The sequence below is a fragment of the Microtus pennsylvanicus genome, chromosome 11 (genome assembly GCF_037038515.1).
Source record: "Microtus pennsylvanicus isolate mMicPen1 chromosome 11, mMicPen1.hap1, whole genome shotgun sequence".
Taxonomy (NCBI): Eukaryota; Metazoa; Chordata; class Mammalia; order Rodentia; family Cricetidae; genus Microtus; species Microtus pennsylvanicus.
Window position 1 is genome coordinate 51,111,294 of NC_134589.1, and position 22,068 is coordinate 51,133,361.

At 52.4% G+C, this 22,068-nt stretch overlaps 4 protein-coding genes across 7 annotated transcripts; 2 read left to right on the plus strand and 2 right to left on the minus strand.

Annotated features, from left to right (window-relative positions):
- Positions 1-86: 86 nt before the first annotated feature.
- On the plus strand, positions 87-5,723 carry Spag7 (sperm associated antigen 7). The gene is made up of 7 exons (XM_075991858.1): positions 87-273; positions 4,161-4,228; positions 4,438-4,526; positions 4,640-4,724; positions 4,842-4,931; positions 5,025-5,181; positions 5,278-5,723. Exons 1-7 carry the CDS (start codon positions 189-191, stop codon positions 5,385-5,387), a joined length of 684 nt encoding a protein of 227 aa, XP_075847973.1. The 5' UTR covers positions 87-188; the 3' UTR covers positions 5,388-5,723.
- A 1,127-nt stretch (positions 5,724-6,850) lies between these two features.
- Eno3 (enolase 3) lies at positions 6,851-12,108 on the minus strand. The gene is made up of 12 exons (XM_075991854.1): positions 11,972-12,108; positions 11,288-11,374; positions 10,955-11,050; positions 10,786-10,844; positions 10,573-10,642; positions 10,009-10,142; positions 8,439-8,661; positions 8,129-8,326; positions 7,770-7,971; positions 7,277-7,385; positions 7,085-7,143; positions 6,851-7,001 (listed from the first exon to the last, which is right to left on the minus strand). Exons 2-12 carry the CDS (start codon positions 11,370-11,372, stop codon positions 6,932-6,934), a joined length of 1,305 nt encoding a protein of 434 aa, XP_075847969.1. The 5' UTR covers positions 11,373-11,374; positions 11,972-12,108; the 3' UTR covers positions 6,851-6,931.
- Positions 12,109-14,568: 2,460 nt separating this feature from the next.
- Positions 14,569-17,346, plus strand: Pfn1 (profilin 1). The gene is made up of 3 exons (XM_075991860.1): positions 14,569-14,860; positions 16,243-16,435; positions 17,007-17,346. Exons 1-3 carry the CDS (start codon positions 14,729-14,731, stop codon positions 17,102-17,104), a joined length of 423 nt encoding a protein of 140 aa, XP_075847975.1. The 5' UTR covers positions 14,569-14,728; the 3' UTR covers positions 17,105-17,346.
- Positions 17,347-17,774: 428 nt separating this feature from the next.
- Positions 17,775-22,062, minus strand: Rnf167 (ring finger protein 167). 4 transcript variants are annotated; one of them, XM_075991861.1, is made up of 9 exons: positions 21,157-22,062; positions 20,994-21,074; positions 19,830-19,955; positions 19,645-19,732; positions 19,415-19,505; positions 19,125-19,230; positions 18,904-18,997; positions 18,334-18,414; positions 17,775-18,259 (listed from the first exon to the last, which is right to left on the minus strand). In XM_075991861.1, the coding sequence occupies exons 1-9, from the start codon at positions 21,238-21,240 to the stop codon at positions 17,961-17,963; spliced, it is 1,050 nt and encodes a 349-aa protein (XP_075847976.1). In that variant the 5' UTR covers positions 21,241-22,062; the 3' UTR covers positions 17,775-17,960. The 4 variants fall into 4 exon arrangements, with proteins under 4 accessions (XP_075847976.1, XP_075847978.1, XP_075847979.1 ...); XM_075991863.1 differs by having other exon boundaries at positions 21,788-21,890; XM_075991864.1 differs by having other exon boundaries at positions 20,921-21,074; positions 21,788-21,861.
- Between the last annotated feature and the right edge of the window lie 6 nt (positions 22,063-22,068).

Sequence of the window (22,068 nt, forward strand, 5' to 3'; positions counted from 1 at the left end):
CTAGCCTCCGGACTATGTCTGCTGGGGGCGGGGCGGGAAGATCGCCACGCTAGTCGGTCGGCTGGCCGGGGCGGCTGCCAAAAGCGGGGCGGGGCAGCGCGGTTTTTCAGCTTCCGACGTGTTTCCGGCCTTAAAGGCATTTCGCCCTTCCCTTTAAGACGCACCGCCCCCTCTCAGTTATTCCCAAGATGGCGGACCTACTGGGCTCCATCCTGAGCTCCATGGAGAAGCCACCCAGCGTCGGTGACCAGGAGAGTCGGCGCAAGGCCCGAGGTGAGGCCCCCAAATCCACAACCGCGTATCTGCGCCTTGTTCTTGGGACCACACTCTTCCCTCCTTGAACAATGCCACCTCCTGCCCTAAAAGACCCTCACAGGCCACTTTTGAGACCCTCAGAGTCCCTAAAAGGCCTCCTGGCCCGCCCGCTGTTCTTTGCAGACAATGATTGGCTACCTTAGCCTGTCTCCTGCCTCCTGCCGCTCCTTCCCATCCTGGCCTTCTGCAGTCCTTGTTTGCGATTGGCCAACGGGCCCGCCTGTCTGCTGTTGGCGAGCTCTGATTAGTAGGATGCCTTTCTTCCGATTGGAGGACGTCGTTTCCACCGCTGCGGGCCCGCGTACCTCCAGTTCTATTACGATTAGGTTTAGGGCACGCCCATCTACAATCTGTTCCTCTCTATTGGCTAGCTCAACTTCAAGCGCTACCTCCAAGTGTTTCTCCTTCCTTCTGACCTGCCTCAACCATAGCACCTCCCATTGGTTAGCTGGAGCCTCCTTTCTTTATGCTCCTCCTCCTTGAGTTAACCCAGTCCCTCATACCTCTGTTCAACAGCTCTTTCCCAACTCTGTCCTTAAATTCCTGTGCTGCCCAACCGGATCGTGATGTTGATTGGAGGGATGAGAATGGCCTGCAGGTTCCGATTCGCCCGTGGCCCCCTTGTGCTGAGTAGCTAATCAGAAAGCTTGCTGGAGTTTGGCAGCCAGGGTAGGGCGCGGCCCGAAGAGGCCTACTCAGTGTTGGCTCATGCTCTGGCGTTTGAAGGGCCCTAGAGGAAGGACAGCCAGGGTGCACCCAGTTCCCAACAATGTGGACCCTGACCATGGACAAATCTCATATCTGGTACCTGCTCCCCATCTGCCCAAAGGAGGCAGGACAGGCAGGATGCCTTCCAAATGTTCAAGGACCCTTAAATATCTGTAGTCCCTTATTTACAAAACTTGTGGAGCCCAAGAAACCCATCGGGGAGGTTACAGACCGTGTCTGAGACATTTATGAATGATCGTAAAGAACCTTAATAACCAGTTAAGTGCTTTGGGAGAAATATATGGGTAAGAGATTAACTGGGGAGCTGTCAAACTTGTCTGAAATGAGCTGAGCACCAAAGAATAGGTAATTCAGTAGAGAATGAAGTCTGTTTGGAACCTCCGGGAAAGCGGATCTTAATAGTCAACAGCTGAAATCACTTAGGTTCAGCTGAATGACAGGAGAACTCCCACTAGCTGACAGAGTGGGGGCTTCAGCCACTTGCCTGAGTCTCAGCTTACTAAGTAGCTGAATTTGGAACCCAGTTGTGACTTTTTAGTCACATTTTTAGCCCAAGTTCTTGAGCATACTCTGGATCCATCTCCCAAGATGCAAAAAAGCCTGGGAAACCAACTAGAAAACAATGGATGGTGAAGATAGTGAAGCCAGAGGTGAGAGCCTCCGGTCTGTCAGGCCCTGGAGAGGAGGTGAACAGGGGCCCTGCCCTCCAGCAGCTTAGAGCCTGGAAGGAAAGATGCGGAGAAAACAAAACAAAACCCCGTGTCTTTATCAGTGCATGTGCTTGGAGCCTACAGGGAGAAGTCTTGACTCCTGGAGACAGGCCAGTGTTCGCAAGAGGTGGAAAAGCATACCAGCTAGAAGGGACAATGTGTACAAAGGCATGAGGAGACTAGGAAGTAGGAAGAGGTTCAGTGCCCCTTTGGGGACTCCAGCCCTGTGGAAGAAGTAAACCTAGGGTTTTGAAATGCCAAAAGAAAGGAGATGGGTCATTTTAGGCCAGGGAACAGACAGAAGAGGCATGCCGAATCACAAGAGGCAGCAAACTCATCCTGGAAGAAGAGGCAGGATAAGGGACCAGGTTAAAAGTGGTCTGAGGGCTGGGAATGTTGTTCAGTCAGTGGTAGAACACTTGCTTAGCATGTGCAAGGCCCGAGCTTCACGCCTCACTAGCGCGTCAGTCAGTCCCTAGGTTAGTGTGGTGGGTCTGCAGATTTGAGGCCAGCCTGGGATGTAGAGTTAGATCCAGTCTCAGAGTTGTGCCTGGGGAGAGAAGGCAGACAGCCAGGTGGCTAGGCGCTGCTGTCGGGGCTGTAGCTCAGTGGCAGAGCTCATCTTTAGGTCTAAGGCCCTGAGCTCAATCTTCCCAGACCCCTTTTGAAAAGTCATGTCTGTGCACTAAAGGCAAAGGGGTGATCTGGTATAAAGGCAGGATCTGAGGAAGGGTAGGAACATTCAGTAAGAGAGAAGAGTTTATTTAACTAACTTTGGACACCTATACCCCCAAAAGTAAAGGGTGATGTTAGCTAGGTGGTGGTGGCACATGCCGGCACTCGGGAGGCAGAGGCAGGTGGATTTTTGTGAGTTCGAGGCCAGCCTGGTCTACAAGAGCTAGTTCCAAGACAGGCTTCAAAGCCACAGAGAAACTCTGTCTCGAAAAAAAAAAAAAAAAAGGGTGCTGTCTTTGGGTTCCTGTTGCTGTGATAAAACATTATGACTGGGGCTGGAGAGATGGCTCAGAGGTTGAGAGCACTGACTGTTCTTCCAGAGGTCCTGAGTTCAATTCCCAGCAACCACATGGTGGCTCACAACCACCTGTAATGAAATCTGGTGCCCTCTTCTGGCCTGCAGGGACACATGCAGACAGAACACTGTAAACAAAATAAATAAATCTTTAAAAAAAAGAAAAGAAAAAAAAACATCATGACTGAAAGTATTTAATGGACATTATAACCCAAAGTTCTAAATTTCTTCTACAGTCCCTCCATACCTCACCCTCTCCCCCAAAAAAACCCCAAAAACCGTAGACAGGCCCGTTACACTAGTAGTCCACTCTCTGATGCTAGTTTCTGTCTCTGTTAAGAGGGTTTTGTTTTTGTTTTGAGTTTTTCGAGACAGGATTTCTCTGTAGCTCTGGACCTATCTTGGAACTCACTCTGTAGACCAGGCTGGCCTCGAACTCAGAGATCCACCTGCCTCTGCCTCCCAAGCGCTGGGATTAAAGGTGCGCCACCACTGTCCAGCTACAGGCCAGTTTTATGGAGGCATGTTCTCAATTATGGTTACTTTCTCTCAGATAACTACCTTGTTACAAGTTGACAAACAAAACAAAAACAGGACAGGTAAGAAGGGCATCAGATTAGCCCTTTCAGCACCATCCAGGCCCTAGAAGTGTGTGAGGGGGCACTATAGAATATAGGAATTTTGCCAAGCAGTGGTGGCACATACCTTTAAACCTGGCTCTTGGGAGGCAGAGGTAGGCTGATCTGTGAGTTTAAGGCTAGTCTGGTTTACATAGAGAGAAATTCTGCCTCTACAATTTGTCTAATATGCATGAAGTTAAAAGCTGGTTGTGGGAGTGCATGCCTTTAATCTCAGCACTCCAGAGACCGAAGCAAGCAGATGTCTCTGATTTTAAGGCTAGCCTGAAACATAGTGAGTTCTAGGCCAACCAGGGCTACATAGTGAAATGTCTCCAAAATAACAATTGTACATAGAGATATAAAGTTAAATAATTCCCCTTGTCTGTAGATGAGCCGAGAAACCTGACACTGATGCCGTTCTTGTTCCTCAGGCGTCTTATAGTTCTTTTGTACTCTGGGCATTTAGTGACTGCTAATTGGCTTTCTTGTGGGGTTGGTAAGTGAAGGGTGTGTGTGATTCCAATCTTTGTGGCTCCCACCACACAAGCCCTGGAAGGGGAAAATTGTTGCAGCCATCTTGGTACTCTGGGCTTAGCACCGTGTCAGGTGTGTGATGGGGGGACCATCAGAATAGTTGGTGAATCAGTGGTATCTGCTGTCCGAGCACACTTTCCAGTGGTTAGCAGGCGCTCTTGGAAGCCTGACCACCGCTACCCATCCTTCAGCCTATCCTCATGCTGCCCTTTTTCACCCTAGAGCAGGCTGCCCGCCTGAAGAAACTACAAGAGCAAGACAAACAACAAAAAGTGGAGTTTCGTAAAAGGGTGAGAGCAACTGGAGAGCTCAAAGGCAGCTTCTGGAAGGACTTGCAGTAAGAGTTGGAAGACTGAGGACTTGGTTGTATTGGCAGTGCTCCAGACAGCCAGTGGCTCGGGGCATGGGAGAGCAGCGGGAGGTTTAAAAAGACCATCGGCCCAGGAGGGTTTTGGGTGGAGCTATCATCTCATGTCCTCCTCCTTTCGTTTTTCCTAAGATGGAGAAAGAGGTGTCTGATTTTATCCAGGACAGTGGACAGATCAAGAAGAAGTTTCAGCCTATGAACAAGATAGAGAGGAGCATACTGTGAGTGTCTCTCAGCCTGGGAAGGCAAGAAATGGGCAGTGGAGGGACATGGAGGAGCCGGGGGACAGGGCCCCTCATGGCTCACCACACTGTCTTGTGCCTTCTCTTCCCAGACATGACGTAGTAGAAGTGGCAGGCCTCACATCCTTCTCCTTTGGAGAAGATGATGACTGTCGCTATGTCATGATCTTCAAAAAGGTAAAAAGCCTGGGTTCCTGCCTCTCCTCTTAGCCTGTCCCTGCTACCTGAGGGAGGAGAGGAATGAGATCACACACATCCTTGGACCTCTGGTTCTACTCTTCCCTTCATCCCCAGGAGTTTGCACCCTCAGATGAAGAGCTGGACTCCTACCGTCATGGAGAGGAGTGGGATCCCCAGAAGGCCGAGGAGAAACGGAAGCTAAAGGTGAGCTATGCTCTGGAACCTATATCTGTCATCTGAAAGAGGCCAGTTGGGGTCAGATCCTTGAGCGCAGGTGCCCTATCTCTGTGCCCTTAGGAGCTGGCTCAGAAACAGGAGGAGGAGGCAGCCCAGCAGGGACCTGTGGTGGTGAGCCCTGCTAGCGACTACAAGGACAAGTATAGCCACCTTATTGGCAAAGGAGCAGCCAAAGACGCAGCCCACATGCTACAGGCCAACAAGACCTATGGCTGTGGTGAGCCGTGGTGCGAGCTAGGGAGGCATGAGGAGAGCAAGGCTGGGGGAGGGGAGCAGAGACTGAGGTCTTGCCCACTCTCCCCTCTGCTGCCAGTGCCTGTGGCCAACAAGCGGGACACACGCTCCATAGAAGAGGCCATGAATGAGATCCGAGCCAAGAAACGTCTGCGGCAGAGTGGGGAAGAGTTGCCACCTACCTCCTAGGCATCGCACCCAACTCCCTTTGACCTCTAGCAAGGCAGGGGCATGGAGGAACAAGGCTGCTGCTATCAGGACCCATCCTGGAGCCCCACTTCAAACTATGAGGTTCTACCAGCTGTCACTCAGGCTGGAGGAGAAGCAGGTGTTTATCACTGCTGCAACTTGGATGTATGGATTGTGCGTGCGTGCGTGCGTGCGTGTGTGTGTGTGTGTGTGTGTGTGTGTGGAGTGCAAATGTGTGGGTGGGTATTTAATCTGTATTATTCTCGATTATCCTTGGAACTTTCTTCCCCATGGGGCTGGGGTTACTTTACATTGAATAAACACTGTTTGACCCAGTGTTCTGATTTATACATAGAAATCTGGATACTAGGTCCATAGGCAAAGAGAGTAATTTTAGATCGAACAGTATAAAGTTGCTGTTTATATAAGCTAAAGATAGCTTATATAAACACTGTTATTGTGACTTCCAGGTTTATTTTTACATATTTTGTGGTGCTAGAATCAGGGCCTTGTGAATACTGGGCAAGCATTCTTATCACTAAGCTGGGGTGGAGTTTTTAAAATGTATGTGTATGAGTGAATTACCTACACATAAAGATGTGCACCATGTGCGTGCCTGGTGCCTGTGGTGGCCAGAAGAGGGCTTTGGAGCTCTAGAACTGGAGTTACTGATAGTTGTGAGCCACCAGGTCAGTGCTAGGAACTAAACCCTGGTGCTTATAAGAGCAAAAGTGCCCTTAACCACTGAGCCATCTCTCCAAACCCCTAAGTTTGGGATTTTGAGACAGGATCTTACTACATAGTCCAAGCTTCCTTGAAATTTGTTATCCCAGCTCTGTCTCCCAAGGCCTGAGATTAGAGTGAGCCACCACACCCAGCTAAGATACAGTATTTTAAGGCTGAAGCCAGATGCCCTGACTTTGTGTCCTGGCTCTATGAGTTGCTAACTCTGCTCTGTTGAATAAGGAATAATTAACTCTTTGTGTCTTGGTTTCCTTGCGTGTGAAAAAGGGACAAGGATGGCAAATGGCTGATAGGACTGTTCCTAAGTTTATGCAGGTCAGTAGTGTCAAGTGTTGTGAGCACTTCCAGATCCTCAAGCTCTACTGAAGTGGCAAATGATCTCATTACCATTTATCCCCACAAAGCACTCCGTCTGGCGGCATCCTGTTCCAGATCCCGCTCATGCTGGGAGCATCAGGACCCTCAGTCCCTCCCCATCCACGCTGCCCACTCAGTAGCTGTTCCCTCATTCCAGAAACACCTCTCCAGCTCCTTCTCACACACAGAACTGGCTTTTTCTAGCTTCATTCCAAAATGTGGGTTTCTCTTTTGACAGCCACTGAGCTTTCAACCCCTCACTTCCTGTCACAGCAGGTTACATGTCATTCTCTGCCTCTTCCTCCGCCACCTGGCCACTTCCTGTCATCCTTTCCCTCCCTCCTTCCAAGGAGCAGCTCTGGTCTCTTTTGGCATTGTTTATTTCAGGGAGAAGGGCTTGAAGGCCTGTGTCTGTTCTTTGGAGTCCTGGAGCCTCCAGCTTCTCATTTGGCCTTTGGATTACGGAACTTTCGTCCAGCAAAGACAGCTTTGTCTCCAAGAGCCTCTTCAATCCTATAATACAAAAATCAGAGCTGCTACCTTCTCACCTAGGAGTGCCTTCCTCTCCCCACAGTCCAGACCTCTACCCACTGTACCTCATAAGCTGGTTGTATTTGGCCAGACGCTCTGAACGACATGGGGCACCAGTCTTGATCTGAGGTGGGAAAGGGATTTGGAGGGGTTGGGTTGGGCCCCAAAGGAGCAGGCTGTAGTGGTATTCAACTCAGGGTGATACCAAGGTGACCAAGGAAGGTTGGTTAGAGATGCAGGAAAGGGAAGCTGAGTACCTGTCCTGTGCAGAGTCCCACCACGAGGTCAGCAATGAAAGTGTCTTCAGTCTCCCCAGAGCGGTGGCTCACCATCACCCCCCAGCCATTAGATTGTGCCAGTTTGCAGCTGTGTGGGAAGGACATTTGATGAGGTCTAATGTGACCTCAGTAAGAAAGCCAGGGGCAGGCAAGGCAGACCTTTCGTTTTGTTTCAGGTGGTGGGTCCTAGAGTGCCTAAGTTCTCTGGGAAGCAGATGGAGAGTTTTCTGATCTTGGATTAGAGTGGTCAGATGTTAGTAAGAGGAGCACAGCATGGGAGACGGTGAAGGGACATGACAGCCACGGTGGCAAAGGTCTTGAGGACAAGCCAAGAGTTAGTCACAGCCTTGGGGTTGAGAGTGCTTGGGTGAGTCAGGTTCCCAGGAAAGAGTGGACTTATGGCAAGAACAACAGCAGTGGGTGAGCTGGAGCTTAGGGTGACCACTCTGAACCTGAGTCAGGAGACACTCACGCCTGGATGGATTCTGTCACTGAGCCAATTTGGTTGACCTTTAGTAGCAGGCAATTGCAGGCCTTCTTCTCAACAGCCTGAGCGATCCTCTTGGGGTTGGTGACTGTAAGGTCATCTCCCACAATCTGGATGTCCACTCCCGAGAGGAATGAGGTCCATGTGGCCCAGTCATCCTGGTCAAAGGGGTCTTCAATGGAGACCACTGGTAGAGAAATGGGAGCATAATTGGGGTTAGAGAGGGGATCTGATGAGGGGTGACAAGTAGAGCTTAAATGAAGGCTGCAGTGGAGTCAGATACCGGAACCCATGTTAGGCAACTGCAAAGGACTAAGGCAGAGCAAAGCACTTGGAAATCTCACCAGGATAGTTCTTGATGAAGTTCTTGTACAGCTCCCCAAGCTTCTCCCCACTGATATGCCGTGCAGGATCGTCAGGTGACTTGAAGTCCAGATCATACTTCCCATTGCGATAGAATTCAGATGCTGCCACGTCCATGCCAATTACCACCTTGTCTGGGTAACCAGCTGCCTGAATGGCTGTCTTTAGCAGCTCCAGGGCTAGGAGGGGAGCAAGAAATGACCTGAGACTTCAATGTCCCCTGCATCTGCAGCCTCTCTTCCCTCCTCATGGGGACCCAGGTGGTCTATGCCCCAGGATGCTCGCACTGACCCTCATTGTTCTCCAGGATGTTGGGAGCAAAGCCGCCCTCGTCCCCCACATTGGTGGCGTCCTTCCCATACTTGGCCTTGATGACCCCCTTGAGGTGGTGGTAGACCTCAGCGCCAATGCGCATGGCTTCCTTGAAAGAGCTGGCTCCCACTGGCAGAATCATGAACTCCTGCATGGCCAGCTTGTTTCCAGCATGAGAGCCCCCATTGATCACATTGAAGGCCTAAGACAAGAGACAGTGCTCAGAACCGGGTGACATGAGGGGTGGAAGGCGAGAGGGAACTGGAGGTGGCAGTTGAACTCTGCTCACCAGCTGAGTGGTTTAGGATGCATAATTGTACTCCTCAGAGCCTTCCCCTCATTTCTACAAAATAATTACAATGCCTACTTCCCTGTGACTCTTCTGAAATTCAGGAGAAATAGAACATAAAGTCCTTAGCATGTGCCTGATGTGTAACAGAATAATTCTATGGCATTCTAAATAAACTGGCTTGTTTCACTCTCAAACATCTCTAGTAACTTAACTCGTATTAATTTCTTCTTTATGGATGAGGAAACTGAGGCATAAAGGTTAAGTAATTTGCCTAAGGTCACACAACCAGAAAACGGGCAAGGCTAGGGCTGAACTCAGAAGATGTCTCTAATTTTGTTGTTGTTGTCTCTGCCTCCCGAGTGCTGAGATTACAGACATGCACCACCACCACCCATGCTCTTAACACAACCTTCCTAGTTAGTAACAATAAATGGTAACATTATTATTGAGATTAAATTCTGCCCAGTCCATGCGGGCCTCCAAAGATGGAAATGACTGGGGCAGCAAGGGAATGAAGAAAAGACAGACAATGGACACAGACAGAAACGCTGGGAAATGGACAGACTGAGCTCTCTGATGGGAAAACCTCAGCACCGTAGAAGCTTCATGTGTTTATTATACAGAGCTAGTACATTCATTATATAGACTTGGCAGTGTTATTGCATACAAATAAACAAGGAGGTGGGCTTATGGTATACAACTGGGCCAAAGGGACAGGGTTAGGGGATCTCAGAACAGTTTCTGGAGGGGAGCAGTCTTCAGATCGTACACATCCAATGGGGAGGGAGCTATGGTGGACACTTGCACCTGGTCACCAAGGCAGGCTTTACCATGCCTCCGAATTTTAGCCCAGGGGGAAGGCTTTGCCACTCCTGGGTCTGAGGCTCTGGCGTCTTTGACAAGGCTGGTTCACGTCAATATATACATTCACCCAGGACTTCATACATGCAGGGCTTTCTCTGTACCCTACAAAATTCAGAGTTACTACTAAGAGGGCAGTGACTTCCTACAGACTCAGAGGATGCCCGGAAATGCTGATATCCTTGCTCTAAGGAGCTTTCAAGTCTGACTGGTGCAGTGGGGTACTAAGATGAAATGAGGTCTAAGGCACTAGCCTGACCCTGGAAGGTGAAGGATCTAAGGGACCTGGCAAGGGAGGGGAACATCAAGAAGGAGGGGCCACAGCACAACCCAAGAGATTTCATTTCAGGAAGTGCTTTTTTGGAGCAGGCATTCCGAAGGGGCAGCCACACTCACAGGTACAGGAAGTACGAGATCAGGATTTCCCGCAAGATCTGCGATGTGTCGGTAGAGAGGGACCCCTTTCTCAGCTGCTCCTGCCTTACAAACGGCCAAGGACACGCCCAGGATGGCATTGGCCCCAAACTTGGCTAGAGGGAGGCAAACAGGGAGAAAGGATGAGAACTCTTACAAGTTTTGCAGTTAATTCCTTGAACAATCCCTCCGGTCACCCCAGGAAGAAGCTTTCGAAACCACTGGACATTAACATTTCATTAACTCATCTCTTTCCTGGCCTGCAGACTTCTGGACGTTCACCCTGCCTCCCTGGGCCAACAGTTTCATATGTGTCTACTGCCAGTCAGGCCTGGCAGAAGACATGTATCAGGAAATGCCTGCGGAATGAATAAAGGCTATCCAGCTATGGTGTGCCCCAAGAAGGGACACAGAAGCAACCCCACCAGCTGCCATCAGCCTCTCTTCCACCCTTGTGCATGCCACCACTCACAGAAGATGGGACACAGAAACAACCCAGCCAGCTGTCACTGTCTCTCCTCCACCCTTGGGCATGCCACCACTCACACTTATTCTCCGTCCCGTCCAGCTCAATCATAAATTTGTCGACTTTTTCTTGATCCACAACACTTAGTTTCTGGAAGAGGCAGAGGTCCGATTTCTCAGGAGCCAATCATGTGCAGGATGAAGGACAGATGAAAATATTGGGAGTGGGGCTACCTGGGGTGAGGCACAGGGTCACAGGGAGGAGGGGAAGGGGGAGCTGGTTCCTCTACTTGCCTTTTCCAGCAGAGCAGGACCTAGCGTCTTGTTGATATGCTCCACAGCCTTCAGCACTCCTGGAGGCCAGAGAATGGGTTCAGATTTCTGAGGGGATTAGCCTCTTCCCATATGGGGTCCTCTCTCCTGGATCTGCCCGCACAGGCTCCTCCAGTTGGTCTTTACTCACCTTTCCCCAGGTAGCGTGATTTGTCTCCATCTCTTAGTTCCAGCGCTTCATAGATACCCGTGGACGCGCCACTGGGCACAGCTGCTCTGAACCGACCTGGGCAGGAGGGATTGGCAGAGCGGAGGGAGTCCATTCACAAGGGCCTGGGGTCACCTCCCTGGACCCAGGGACAGGAGAAAATAAAGAGAAACTCCCGCCTCCCCCAGCTCTGGGGCCAGGAAGAGAAGAGGGTCTGTGAGGGAGTCTGACAAAGGACAGGATGTGGGACTCTTGGGAAGGAGCAGGTGAGGTTGGGGTTTTCTGAGGCGAACCAATACAGCGGGCCTGTGTTACCCTTGGCGGTGTGCAGGTCCACCTCCACTGTGGGGTTGCCCCTGGAGTCCAGGATTTCTCGGGCAAAGATTTTTTGCATGGCCATGACTGCACCACGAGAGACGTGAGTGAGCAAGAGTGGACAGCTGATCCCTTAAGGAACTAGAAATCCCTTGCCCTTTTAAGAGTCTTCCCCACCCCAAGAAGGCAGGTGCTGGAGCTAAAAATACCCCATAAAAAGGTCACAGACCAAAGAGGCAGGAGGGCCAGCCCCCTCCCCCACCCTCCCCCACTCGGAACAGCTCTTGTTCTACCCTCCCAGCCTGAAAAATGAAAGGCTGAGAACTTCATAAGTCCCCAGATGACACCCCTCCCTGAATCCTTCGCGGGCTCCTTTCACTTTTCTGATTAAGTAGCTGCCAGCTGCATCTTCCTAGCCCTCCAACCCTATCTGCTTCTCATTGTCCCATTCCCAAATCCTCTGCCTGGCATAATTCTGCCTACTTTATCTGCTTCCCCATTTGTCAGAGCCTCCTTCCCTGTATTGGTCAGTACTCCAGTATTCGCCTCAACTCTGCTTGCTCCAGCCTGACCACTTTCTCTCAAGCACCCCAGTCCGAGGAAGAAAAGCACCAAAAGTTACCTCCCTTTCCAAGCCGGTACCACCCCACACCTGCACATCATGTAACTCAAGTTTTATCAAACCTGTGACGTCTTCCCTGGGACTTTGAATGAAGCTTCTCGTCTAGGTGGCAGCTGGGACAGTGTCAGCTCACCCCTTCTCAGGCTGGGCATTTATCCCCAAGCCACTCTGTCCCCCGGCCAGCCCCGCCTCTCTCATTCCATCCTCCTCCCCTCCACAACAGGCCAGCAGCCAAAGGCCCACTACTGCCTACAGCAGAAGCCTCTGGCCTGGGTACCCCCTTCTCAAAAGTTAATGACGACCACGTACATTTTCTTTCTGCCCCCAATAAGAGTCTTAACTTGAAGTCCACTCTTTGAGGGAGTGGGAGAGGGGCTTCTGATAGGCGGGTCTGTCCCCTTCTTAACCTCACATTGCCCCTTTGCAAAGGTTAAAGAGGAACTAGTGCCCTTTAGGAAAGGCCAAGGGTAATCTGAGCCGTGCAGGCTGAGGAGGGGGCCTGGAAAAGGGGCTGCAAGACTGACATGCACACGTGCTCCACTCACTCGGAGGCAGGCGGTGCAGGCCACACGGTTGGGGGAAGGAATCAGGGATGCTGAGCAAGCGCTGTGGTCTAAAGTTGACACCCCTCCGCCAAAGAAGGCGAATGCTTTCACCTCTCAGGGTCCTCATAACGGCCATTTCGGCACCACTCCACCCTACCCTCTCTTGGCCAGCGAAGGGCAATGAGAGAGGCCAAGGGACGAATATAGACCAGCACTGGCCCGGCACTGGCCCGGCGCCCGGCAGATAGTGCTGGGGGCAGCACTTATGGTCCAGCGTGAAGCCTAGTGCTCAGGAGCCCCACCGACTGTGATCACGTCAGTACTCAAGCCTTGACTATCAAAGAATGGTGTTAGATCACGAGTGGGGGGCAAAAAACCATGAATGGACGCTCGCAGGGAATGACATTTTGGCGACCGTTCTGCCCATCCATTTGCAGCACCTCAGGAAGTGAGTCTCTGCACTTGGTAACGCTCCACTTTGGTGGGTCTAGGGCAAGTGGGGGGGGGATCTGTCCCGCGCTCCGTGCAAGCCTGGCAGGCCGACCGGCTGGTGTCCCGAGGCGCCTCGGCTTCTCACTCGCCGGCGCTGGAGCGGGTGACTCACTCGCCGGCCGGCTCTCGAGCGCTCCTCCCCGTCGGCCCTCCCCTCGGGGTCGTCCTCCTCGCTTGCCTCCACCCAAGGGTCCCCACCTGCCGTCGCGTCCCAGTCCCGCCCCCCCTTATCTCCTGCCGCTCCCTGCGGGACTTTTCCACCCCGGGGCAGGAGGCTCACGGGCCAGAGGTCAGGGGATGGCGGGCGTAGAGCGCCGCCGCGTGCCCCAGCGCAGCCCCGCCCGTGACTCAGCCACGCGGCTGTCGAAGAACCTGGGCTCGGGGGACGTGGGGAAGCCAGGATTTTGGAGTGCGCATCAGGGAGCCTAACAGGACTCCAGAGTCTGGAGGAGTCCTTACGCAGGGAGGCACTGCAAACCCTGGCGCCCCTCCTCCGAGGGACCGGAAGCGGCCGAGCCCCTCGGCGGCAAGGGTCCCGAGTGACTCATTTACTCCCGCCAGCCTCACCGGCCTGCTGTTGTCCGCCCCAGCCCTGCTGGCCGGCTAGTGAGCTGAATGCACACAAGTACCTAGCAAAAGTTTTACGGGAAAAAAAAAAAGCCCAATGGGCCCAAAGTAGAAGGGACTTTCCCCTTCTTGTAAAAGTTGCTATCCTTGGTGCTTTGGTATTCTTCCGCCTTGAAAAGAGTCCCTCCCGTGTCACCCGGCTGGCGCCCCGGTTCAGTGACCTCTGTAGAGAGGGTTCAGGAGTAGGGCGAGGCTCTGAGCTGGAGCGGATCCAGCGAAGGAAGATTCCCCTGGAATACAGGGATGCACTCGAATGAGTCCAACATGTGCGTCCCCGGCACACGGCTGGGACAGGTGCCCTAGTTGGGGACCTTTACCAATGGAAATGACCAGAGCACTGGATCAAATTTAGTTTTGCTCCCTTATCGTCTAAATAAAAATTCAAAGTGGAGAAGGCGGCAGCGCACAAGCCAGGGCTTCTGCCCGCTCCGCCTAGTGGGGACGCGTCTTCCCTCCCAGGAAGGTCCAAATCGGCGCTGCCAGGCGCGCGCTCGCGCAGCCAGCCGCTAGCCCCAACCGCCCCACGCGCTGTCTTCTCACTGCCCCGGCGCAGGCGCGGGCGCACGCGCCGCCGCCGCCGCCGCCGCCGCCCGCCGTTCCTTCCCTCCCGCGGAGGTGGGGGTGTGTGTGTGTGTGAGAGAGAATCATTCCGTTTAACCCTGGGCTCCCCGCACCCACTTTAATTTGCTCAACCTTACTAATTTTCTTCCTTTTTCTCTCCCGGCTTCCCCCTTTTAATGCCAAAGGGGTTTGTATTCAACATGAGTCGGAGCGAGCTTTAACCTTAACCTCGCTCCTGCCACCGCCACTCTAGCCTTTTGCACGGCTTTTCATCGAACTCGGCAAATTTTGCAAAAGGGGGGGAGGGCTTTTTAAAATTGCATTTGCAAAAGTTCGCTATCTGGCCAGGCAAGGGGAGGGGGGAGAAGGGAGGGAATGGGGAGCAGGCCCCGCCCCGCCGCCCTTTGCAAATAAAAATCTAGGGGGGGGGGGGGAGGAGCAGGAAGTGGCGGTGCGAGGGCTGCTGCACAGCTAACAGAGCCGCGTTCCGGACGGCAGCGCGTGCCCCGAGCTCTCTGCCTCCCCCCGCCCGCCAGCCCGAGCCCAGCCCGCGGCCCCAGCAGCAGCCCGCAGAGCAGCCCCAGCAGCAGCGCCATGGCCGGGTGGAACGCCTACATCGACAGCCTCATGGCGGACGGGACCTGTCAGGACGCGGCCATCGTAGGCTACAAGGACTCGCCCTCCGTCTGGGCCGCCGTCCCCGGGAAGACCTTCGTTAGCATTACGGTACTTAGGGGCTTGTGCGGTCCCGGGCAATGGCTGGGCTTAGACCCTCAGGGAGAGACTTGGGTGGGGGCGGGCGCAGCCTAGCGAAGGCAGCGGGAGGCCGTGATCTGGTCCTCTGCCTGGAAGCGGCGCGAATGGCGGCTGCATGAATCTAGGTCTCTCTGTTGCCCCCCAAGCCCTACGCCCCTCGGCGGCGGCGCCCATCCCGCCCGCCACCCCGCTTTCTGCGACGGGGCGTTACATCCGGGGCACAGGGCGGGGAGGGGCGCGCCGCCCGGTGCGGCGGCCCACTTCCGCCTCCTCCAGGGCGGGGCAGGCACGCGCTGCAATTTTAGCCTGGGATTATGATTGATAAGTGGGCTCGGGGAGCCTCGACTCCACTTTGGGCCGCCCGCTCGCGCTCCCTCCACCATTGTCTCCCCTTGTGCTGGTGGGAGCTCCGGGCGCGTGGCCTTGAGCCCTGGCCCGACCTCCGTGAGCTCCCTGCCCCTCCCAACTCCGTTAGAGAGGGCGAGGCCGCCACACACACACCCCCAATTCGGCACGTTAGCCTCAACATTCCTGTGAGGCCAGTCCCGGAAGTCCCCTCACCCTCCCTTCCCGCCATCCGGCCGGGCCTGGAGCAGGGGAACTTTGTGAGAAGTTCTGACACTGTAAAGTGAAGGAATAAGGTTGCTGCTGTTCCCACCACCACCTTCTCTGGTCACACTGCCCGGAAGTGGGGAGGGGGAGCGGAAGTTCGAATGGGGGGGAAGGGGATTTCCGGGCGGGAGGGTACCGGATGTAGGGGTTTGGGGTTTGAGGGGGGCAGAAAAAGAAAGGTTCCCCGGGATGTCTAGACTCAAGACAGCCTGGTCCCCCGACCCTTAAAACTTTTTCAACTTTCCAAGAAAGCCCCCAGGGGTCGGCTTCCTCATCTTGGGGCGTAGACACCTGGACCTAAATGCTAGGTTACCGGGAGACCCAGGCGTCCGGGCTCCTAACAACGCCTGCAGAACCTTTGACCAAATAAGGACAAAGTTGCTTCTCCTCCTTCCCTGCCCCCTCCCTCACCCTCTCCGCTTCTGCTTTTCCTGAAGGACTGTTCTGAGCATCCAAAGGCTCCCCCTGGATCATTAATTGAATTTTGGTACCCAGGGTTTTTTTCCTTTTGCTTTCCCCATTTAACATTAAGGTCTAGCTACTTAAGAGGAATAGTATTCTTTCTTCCCTGGTCCCAGGGGTTTTCTCTGCACACACACACACACATACCCCACTCCATTTTTGGTGGTGTGTATGAAGCACATTCACCCCCAACTCCAGGATAAATAGTGGCTTCTTGGGAAACAAATTAGCCGGTGCACTAACTTAATGAATGTGATGATTGATTTTGACTCTTGCAGCCAGCTGAGGTTGGTGTCCTGGTAGGCAAAGACCGGTCAAGTTTTTTCGTGAATGGGTTGACACTTGGGGGCCAGAAATGTTCTGTGATCCGGGACTCACTGCTGCAGGATGGGGAATTTACAATGGATCTTCGTACCAAGAGCACCGGAGGAGCCCCCACCTTCAATGTCACTGTCACCATGACTGCCAAGAGTGAGTTTCTGTGCTAACCAGGTCTTTGGCACCCCTAATGTATCTCCTTTTTTGTTAGTCGTTTGGGGTTTTCTGTGGTCCCTCAATGAGAAGGTCGCAAACAGGGTTTTCTCGAAGTCTGCTGGATGTGGGAACCTTGGAGAGTCCTTGGGCTCTGCCTATGGCTCCCCATCTTGTAAAAAAAAAAACTGAGTTACATTACCTTTAAAATCCCTTCCTGCCTTAAGCTTAGAGATTAGCTCACTTGGTATAGACTGTTGGGATCTTAAGTCAGCATTGGCTCTGGTCTTGGAGTTCTGTAAAAGCCTGAGAGGCAGGAAGCTCATCCACGGCAGCTTACAGCCTGTGACCTCTAATTTTGCCTTTTCTTCACTAGTCTTTAAGCTGAATTTTTTTCCTCCTTTGAAAAGCTCTATTGTTTTAGGTTGACTGACAGCTTGCCTGTGTGGGGGGGGTAGCTGGTTGGGAGGAATGAGGTTAGGTTACAGCCCCCAGGGCTGGACAGCTGCTCAACAGCTGGCAGGGTTGAATTGTGACACCTGGGTCCTAGCCTCCTTTCTTTTTCCTCCAGCGCTAGTCCTGCTGATGGGCAAAGAAGGTGTCCACGGTGGTTTGATCAACAAGAAATGTTATGAAATGGCCTCCCACCTGCGGCGTTCCCAGTACTGACCTCATCTGTCCCCTCCCCCACCGCTCCCTTCAGCTTTTGCACCCTTTCTTTCCATACACACACATACCATTATTTTTTGGGCCATTACCCCATTTCCCTTATTGCTGCCAAAACCACATGGGCCGGGGGCTGGGGCTGGACAGACAGATACCTCCCCTTACCCATACCCCCTCCTGTGTGTGTTTGGAAAAAAATTGTTTTTGGTTTTTTTTTTTCTGAATAAAAAAGATTCTACTAACAAGGTCCTGTGTGGTTTTGCACTTGGGGTATTAGTTGGAGACAGGCTCTGTGGCCCATGCCACTGAACTTAGCTATTTGCTTCTTGGCTGTGTCCAGACTGAACTTTTCGCATTCTTTTCCATTCCATCTTTCTGCTTTTCAGCCCCCAGGACTAAGTAGGTATTCTTCCATGTACCCAGTCGGATGGCCTGGGCCCCTCTATAGTCTCTTTCTCTTAGAGGCCCAGTTGACTCTAATGGAACATAGCCATCCAGACAAGAGAATGGGTCCAAGCCTGCGGGTGAGGCAGGGCTGCTTGAGTCATCTGTGTAGGTGGGGCTTCCCTCCCTGAGTCATACCAAATGCAGCTGGGGCTGTCCCCTGACAAGTTAATCTCACGAAGTGATTCTTTTCCACAATTTCACCTGTATAAAAATGATCTTAATACCCTTTGTCCACAAAAACAATTTTATTAACCCAAGAAGTGAAGACCAATGTCCTATGGCTCCCAGCCACCTCAAAAGGAAGAGGGGTTTGAGAACCTAGGGTGGAAATGTCCCCTATCCCTTAGCTTATTAAGACTGGAGGAAGAGTTTGTGCAAATAGGATCACCAGAGGTGCCAAGTGTAGGAAGTTTCAGGCCAGGGCAGCAGATGAAGGAGAGGGTGAGGGGTCTGTGGAGGGCCCAGGAAAGACCAGGGGTGCTGGGGCTAGGGATCCAAAGGAGGTGGGAAGAGTAGGGCTAGAGCCCAGGAGTGGGGTCCACTCTGAAGCAGGTTGGTCCCTTGGCTCCCCTTCTTCATCACCTTCCTCTTGTCCCTGAGTCTCTTCCTCCTGCTCTTCATCCCCAGGACCCCGATGGACAGGTTGTTTGCAGATGGGGCAAGTCTTCCGGGTCTGAGTGAGCCAGGGGTCCACACAGCGGCAATGATAGGCTATGGAGAGGAGTATGTGAAGCACCTGGTCTCTGCAGATGGGGCAGGGGCACAGGCAAAGGTAGTGGTCTCACCATGAGCACAAGGCAGTACCCGAAGCTTGTCCCCATCCTCATACTCATCCAGACAGATGGCACAGACATCATATTGATCTCCTGGGAGAAGGAATGGATTCACTGAGCCATTTGGAGCTCACTATGGGAGGTTAGAGTTAAAACCTATAACGATTGCTTTTCTAGGTTTTACCAAGCCAGTGCAAGCTCTTAGGGCAGGACATAGAAAAACTTGGGGCTAGAGGGGGCAAGGAGAGATAAGAAGGGAAGTGGGTTGGGGGGAGGGTAGGAGGGGGAAAGCAGAAGTGGGAGGGACAAGGCTTCTGCTATGGCCTTATATGGCACTGGAGGCTCCAGGGCTAGATAACCCAACCCCTCACCTGTTTTGAGTCCTCCCAGCTCCTTACATCTTTCTACTCCACGTGCTCACACACAAGGTCAAAAATTTTACTTGATCATCTTTGCTTTCTAGCTCCCGCTCTACCCATTTGCTTGTGGTTGGCAGTGTGTAAGAGAAGCAAAAATGGCATCTTCTAACACCTCATTGCTCTTTGTACCTCTTTAAGATGGGCCCTGTTCCCATGCCCTTACCCTTTTGATAGTCATGGGTAGGAATCTGTTTCAGTTGCTCTTTGGTAAGTCGGTTCCGCTGGAGCCGTTTGCGGTGTTGGACACAACGAACTATCTAGGGGTAAAAGGAAGAGTGCACTAGGGTTAAGGGAAAAAAAATGGAAAATCCAACAACCACCCCAACCCCACTTCCCATCTCCAGACCCAGTCTGGTCTTCTAAGTTCTTCCCATGGCTACTTACCAGTACTGCTCCCATGGCTAAAACCAGCAGTCCTACGATCCCAGTGAAAGGAATGAGATAATAGCCCAAGGGGAAGCTACTGTCTGGAACCAGAAGCACCCGAGCCCTGAGGAAAAAGACAAGCCTCAAGCCAAGCAATACCAGGTAACTGGATTGGGAGAAGGCATGGGTGAAGTGAAATGAAAAAAGGTGAGTAAGGGCCTGAGCCTGTGTGGGTAGGGGAGTGAGGCCTGGGTTCTAGGCTGCCAAGGAAAGGGTGGGAGAAGAGTGGGAAAAGGCATATGTCCTACCCCTTCTCATAGACAAAAAGTGCTCGTAGGTACTCTGCACTTCTCTCTCCGATAAATACAGATGGGATCCAAATCTGCTGTTGGATTTCCTCTGTAGGGAGCAGGATAGTAGGGATTTAGCCTTCCACTCAATTCCCTGGAACTGGCATTTGACACTCTTGCCCACCCCACCCACTGAACTAGTCTCTAGGTCTACTGACAGCCCAGTGGCACAGACTCCCCAGCCTTACCACTATTCCACACCATGTTCAGAAGCTCATTGGACTTCACGTTGTGTACCACGGCTGCACCATACCCGGCTTTCTGGGCATTTAGGACCTAAGGAGACAGCAGGGAGAGGAGTCATAACCCTTGCCTTTCCTCACTCCCAGTGTCATTTACCCTGCTTACCAGCTCCCATTCCACATTTAGCAACCTTGAGGTCAAAGTTGCAGTCGAATCTTCGAAGCAGTGCAATAAAGACTGACCCGTTGATCGGGGCTGAGGGTGGCGGGGCAATGGGGCTGCAGGCATTTTCTGGGTGAGCCTCCACAAGGAACCCCTGAGGGACAAATGCAAACAGTTGGATTTTCCATCTTTACATTCTGCCTCCCACAGGGCCTATCAAGCATAAGGCTACACATGCGCTATCTGTATTCTGCAGCTCTACCCTCATTACATAGTCTTGAGGTCTGAGCATCCCACTCAAATTAGAATCTACATCTCAGGTGATGCATGCATTTAATCCCAGACCTGGAAAGCAGAGGCAGGCAGGTCTTTGAGTTGGAGGCCAGCCTGATCTACACAGAGTTCATGACAGCCAGGGTTACACAGAGAAACCTGTCTAAAAAAACAAACAAAAAGCGGAATCTACGTCTCTCAGCTTCCTGAAGATGCAATTACAGTACACAACATCCCTTTACCAGAGGCTCCCTCGACTTCTCAAATTCTAGACTAATTTAGTTCTCTTTTTTCCCCCCAGTTCCCCACTGATAATTCAGCTTGCTACTTGTTCATGCCATTTTCACCAAACTTTTTCACATTCATCTTTAAATACAAAGAGCACATTCTATTTGCTTCATTTTCCAATTACCCATCTTACAAACAACTCTTGCTATCTGTGGTCCAACTGAGTTCTTCCTATGTGGCAAGAACTCTGTAATAAACTACAGACATGCTTACTTCACTGACTAGTTAACACAACAGCTCTACCTCAACTTCTAGGACCCATTTTACTAAGGGTCACAGAAAGACCGTCCACAGCCGTCCATACAACCTGTAAGTAGCTCTAGAGACATGACTGATAAGCACCTGCTCTTTATCTCAATTCACTCTGCAGTCTCCCTCTCAACTTTGACAGTTCTAGGACACTGCCTTCTAGACTCTGGACTCTATTTCTGTATTGGGCATGGCCATGTCCTTAGGTATTATGGGGGGGGGGGGCTGTGTTGCTGGCTATTCAATTTCACTACGTTAGGCTCTAGCCACAGCCCAATGCATTCCGTTACTAACTCGACTATTTCCTACCTCCAGTTTGATCCAGAGCAGGGCTACTCAACCCCTGCCCAGGATAGAGACTATACGGAAACGAGCGCATCACCTGGAGTCCCTCCTCGCTCAGGGAAGCCCCAAACAGAGCTGGGAGGTCTGCAAAGTCCATGCTGGCATTGTGCTCGGAGATCTGCATACAAAATAGTCCGTTTTTTCTCTTCATCCTGAACCCCCTTTACAGCGCCCTTCCCCCATCCGACCCTTAGACTCACCGCTCGAATAAGCCCTCGGATAGGGGATGCTCCCCACAGCACCGTAGCCACAACAACAGGAAGCGGGAAGGCCGCAGGGTGCATGGCAGCGGGTGTGTGTGTGTGTGTCTGTGTGTGTGAGGTTGAGGAGGTCGCGTCCTGATAGTAGGAGAAGCCAAGTTCTGCGCCCTCTCTGCCTCTCCTTAAGGATCCCAGGGGTCCAACCACCCCCAGGTCCCACTTCTCAGCTACATGGGGGCGTCGGGGAAAGAACTGCGACTCGGGAAGTAAGGGATAAAACCAGCTTAGTGGAGCTGGGAGGGAGAAAATGTATCTTTCTCTGATGCAGAAATAAAACAAAGAATAGAAAAGAAGACAAACAGGTAACAGAAAAACTTCAGGAAGGGTGGGGGAATCTCAAAGAGGTGGGACTTCCGGCCAGGTAGGCTGTCTTCCGATCCCCCTGGAAAAGGGTTTCCGGTAAAGAAAGGCCGCTTCCAGTATTGGACGCTCAGGACGGAGAATTTCCGGTCCTAAAAGGCCGGCCGAAAGAGAGTTCCCGCGGAGACGGAGGGAGCTCCGAGGCCCAGAAGACGATCTAATTTTTTTTCCCCTCAGCGCCCGAGATCGAGGAGCTGCCCTGTTTACAAACCTCTCCTCCGTCTGGTAGCTGCGGTACCTTCAAATATCGCGAGAGCGCTCATCACCTTCTCCACCACCACCACCACCACCACCACCACCCCCTCTCGCCGTGGAAACTTATCGCGAGAAGCCTCCTAACCCTAACTGGGCTGACTCACTCGTTCTCGCGAGAATTTCAAACAAACTAGTTTCCCGCGATTCCAGTTCGGGAAGGGTGGGAGACACAGAGTGGCTTCCTAAATCAGCAACGCCCCTTCACTCATGCATCCTAGCCCCGCCTCATTCCCGGCC

Bases quoted from the DNA above. Each gene is read 5' to 3' on its own strand.
- Spag7 (XM_075991858.1), top strand. From the start codon at position 189: ATGGCGGACCTACTGGGCTCCATCCTGAGCTCCATGGAGAAGCCACCC. The intron at 4,229-4,437 runs GTGAGAGCAACT...GTTTTTCCTAAG, and splicing joins AAGTGGAGTTTCGTAAAAGG to ATGGAGAAAGAGGTGTCTGA. The intron at 5,182-5,277 runs GTGAGCCGTGGT...CTCTGCTGCCAG, and splicing joins CAACAAGACCTATGGCTGTG to TGCCTGTGGCCAACAAGCGG.
- Eno3 (XM_075991854.1), bottom strand. From the start codon at position 11,372: ATGGCCATGCAAAAAATCTTTGCCCGAGAAATCCTGGACTCCAGGGGC. The intron at 11,051-11,287 runs GTAACACAGGCC...CCTCCTGCCCAG, and splicing joins GGACCTGCACACCGCCAAGG to GTCGGTTCAGAGCAGCTGTG. The intron at 7,386-7,769 runs GTGAGTGTCTCC...CTTCCCACACAG, and splicing joins GTGACAGAATCCATCCAGGC to CTGCAAACTGGCACAATCTA.
- Pfn1 (XM_075991860.1), top strand. From the start codon at position 14,729: ATGGCCGGGTGGAACGCCTACATCGACAGCCTCATGGCGGACGGGACC. The intron at 14,861-16,242 runs GTACTTAGGGGC...TGACTCTTGCAG, and splicing joins AGACCTTCGTTAGCATTACG to CCAGCTGAGGTTGGTGTCCT. The intron at 16,436-17,006 runs GTGAGTTTCTGT...TTTTTCCTCCAG, and splicing joins TGTCACCATGACTGCCAAGA to CGCTAGTCCTGCTGATGGGC.
- Rnf167 (XM_075991861.1), bottom strand. From the start codon at position 21,240: ATGCACCCTGCGGCCTTCCCGCTTCCTGTTGTTGTGGCTACGGTGCTG. The intron at 21,075-21,156 runs GTGAGTCTAAGG...TTTTGTATGCAG, and splicing joins TCCGAGGGCTTATTCGAGCG to ATCTCCGAGCACAATGCCAG. The intron at 18,998-19,124 runs GTAAGTAGCCAT...TTTTACCCCTAG, and splicing joins TAGCCATGGGAGCAGTACTG to ATAGTTCGTTGTGTCCAACA.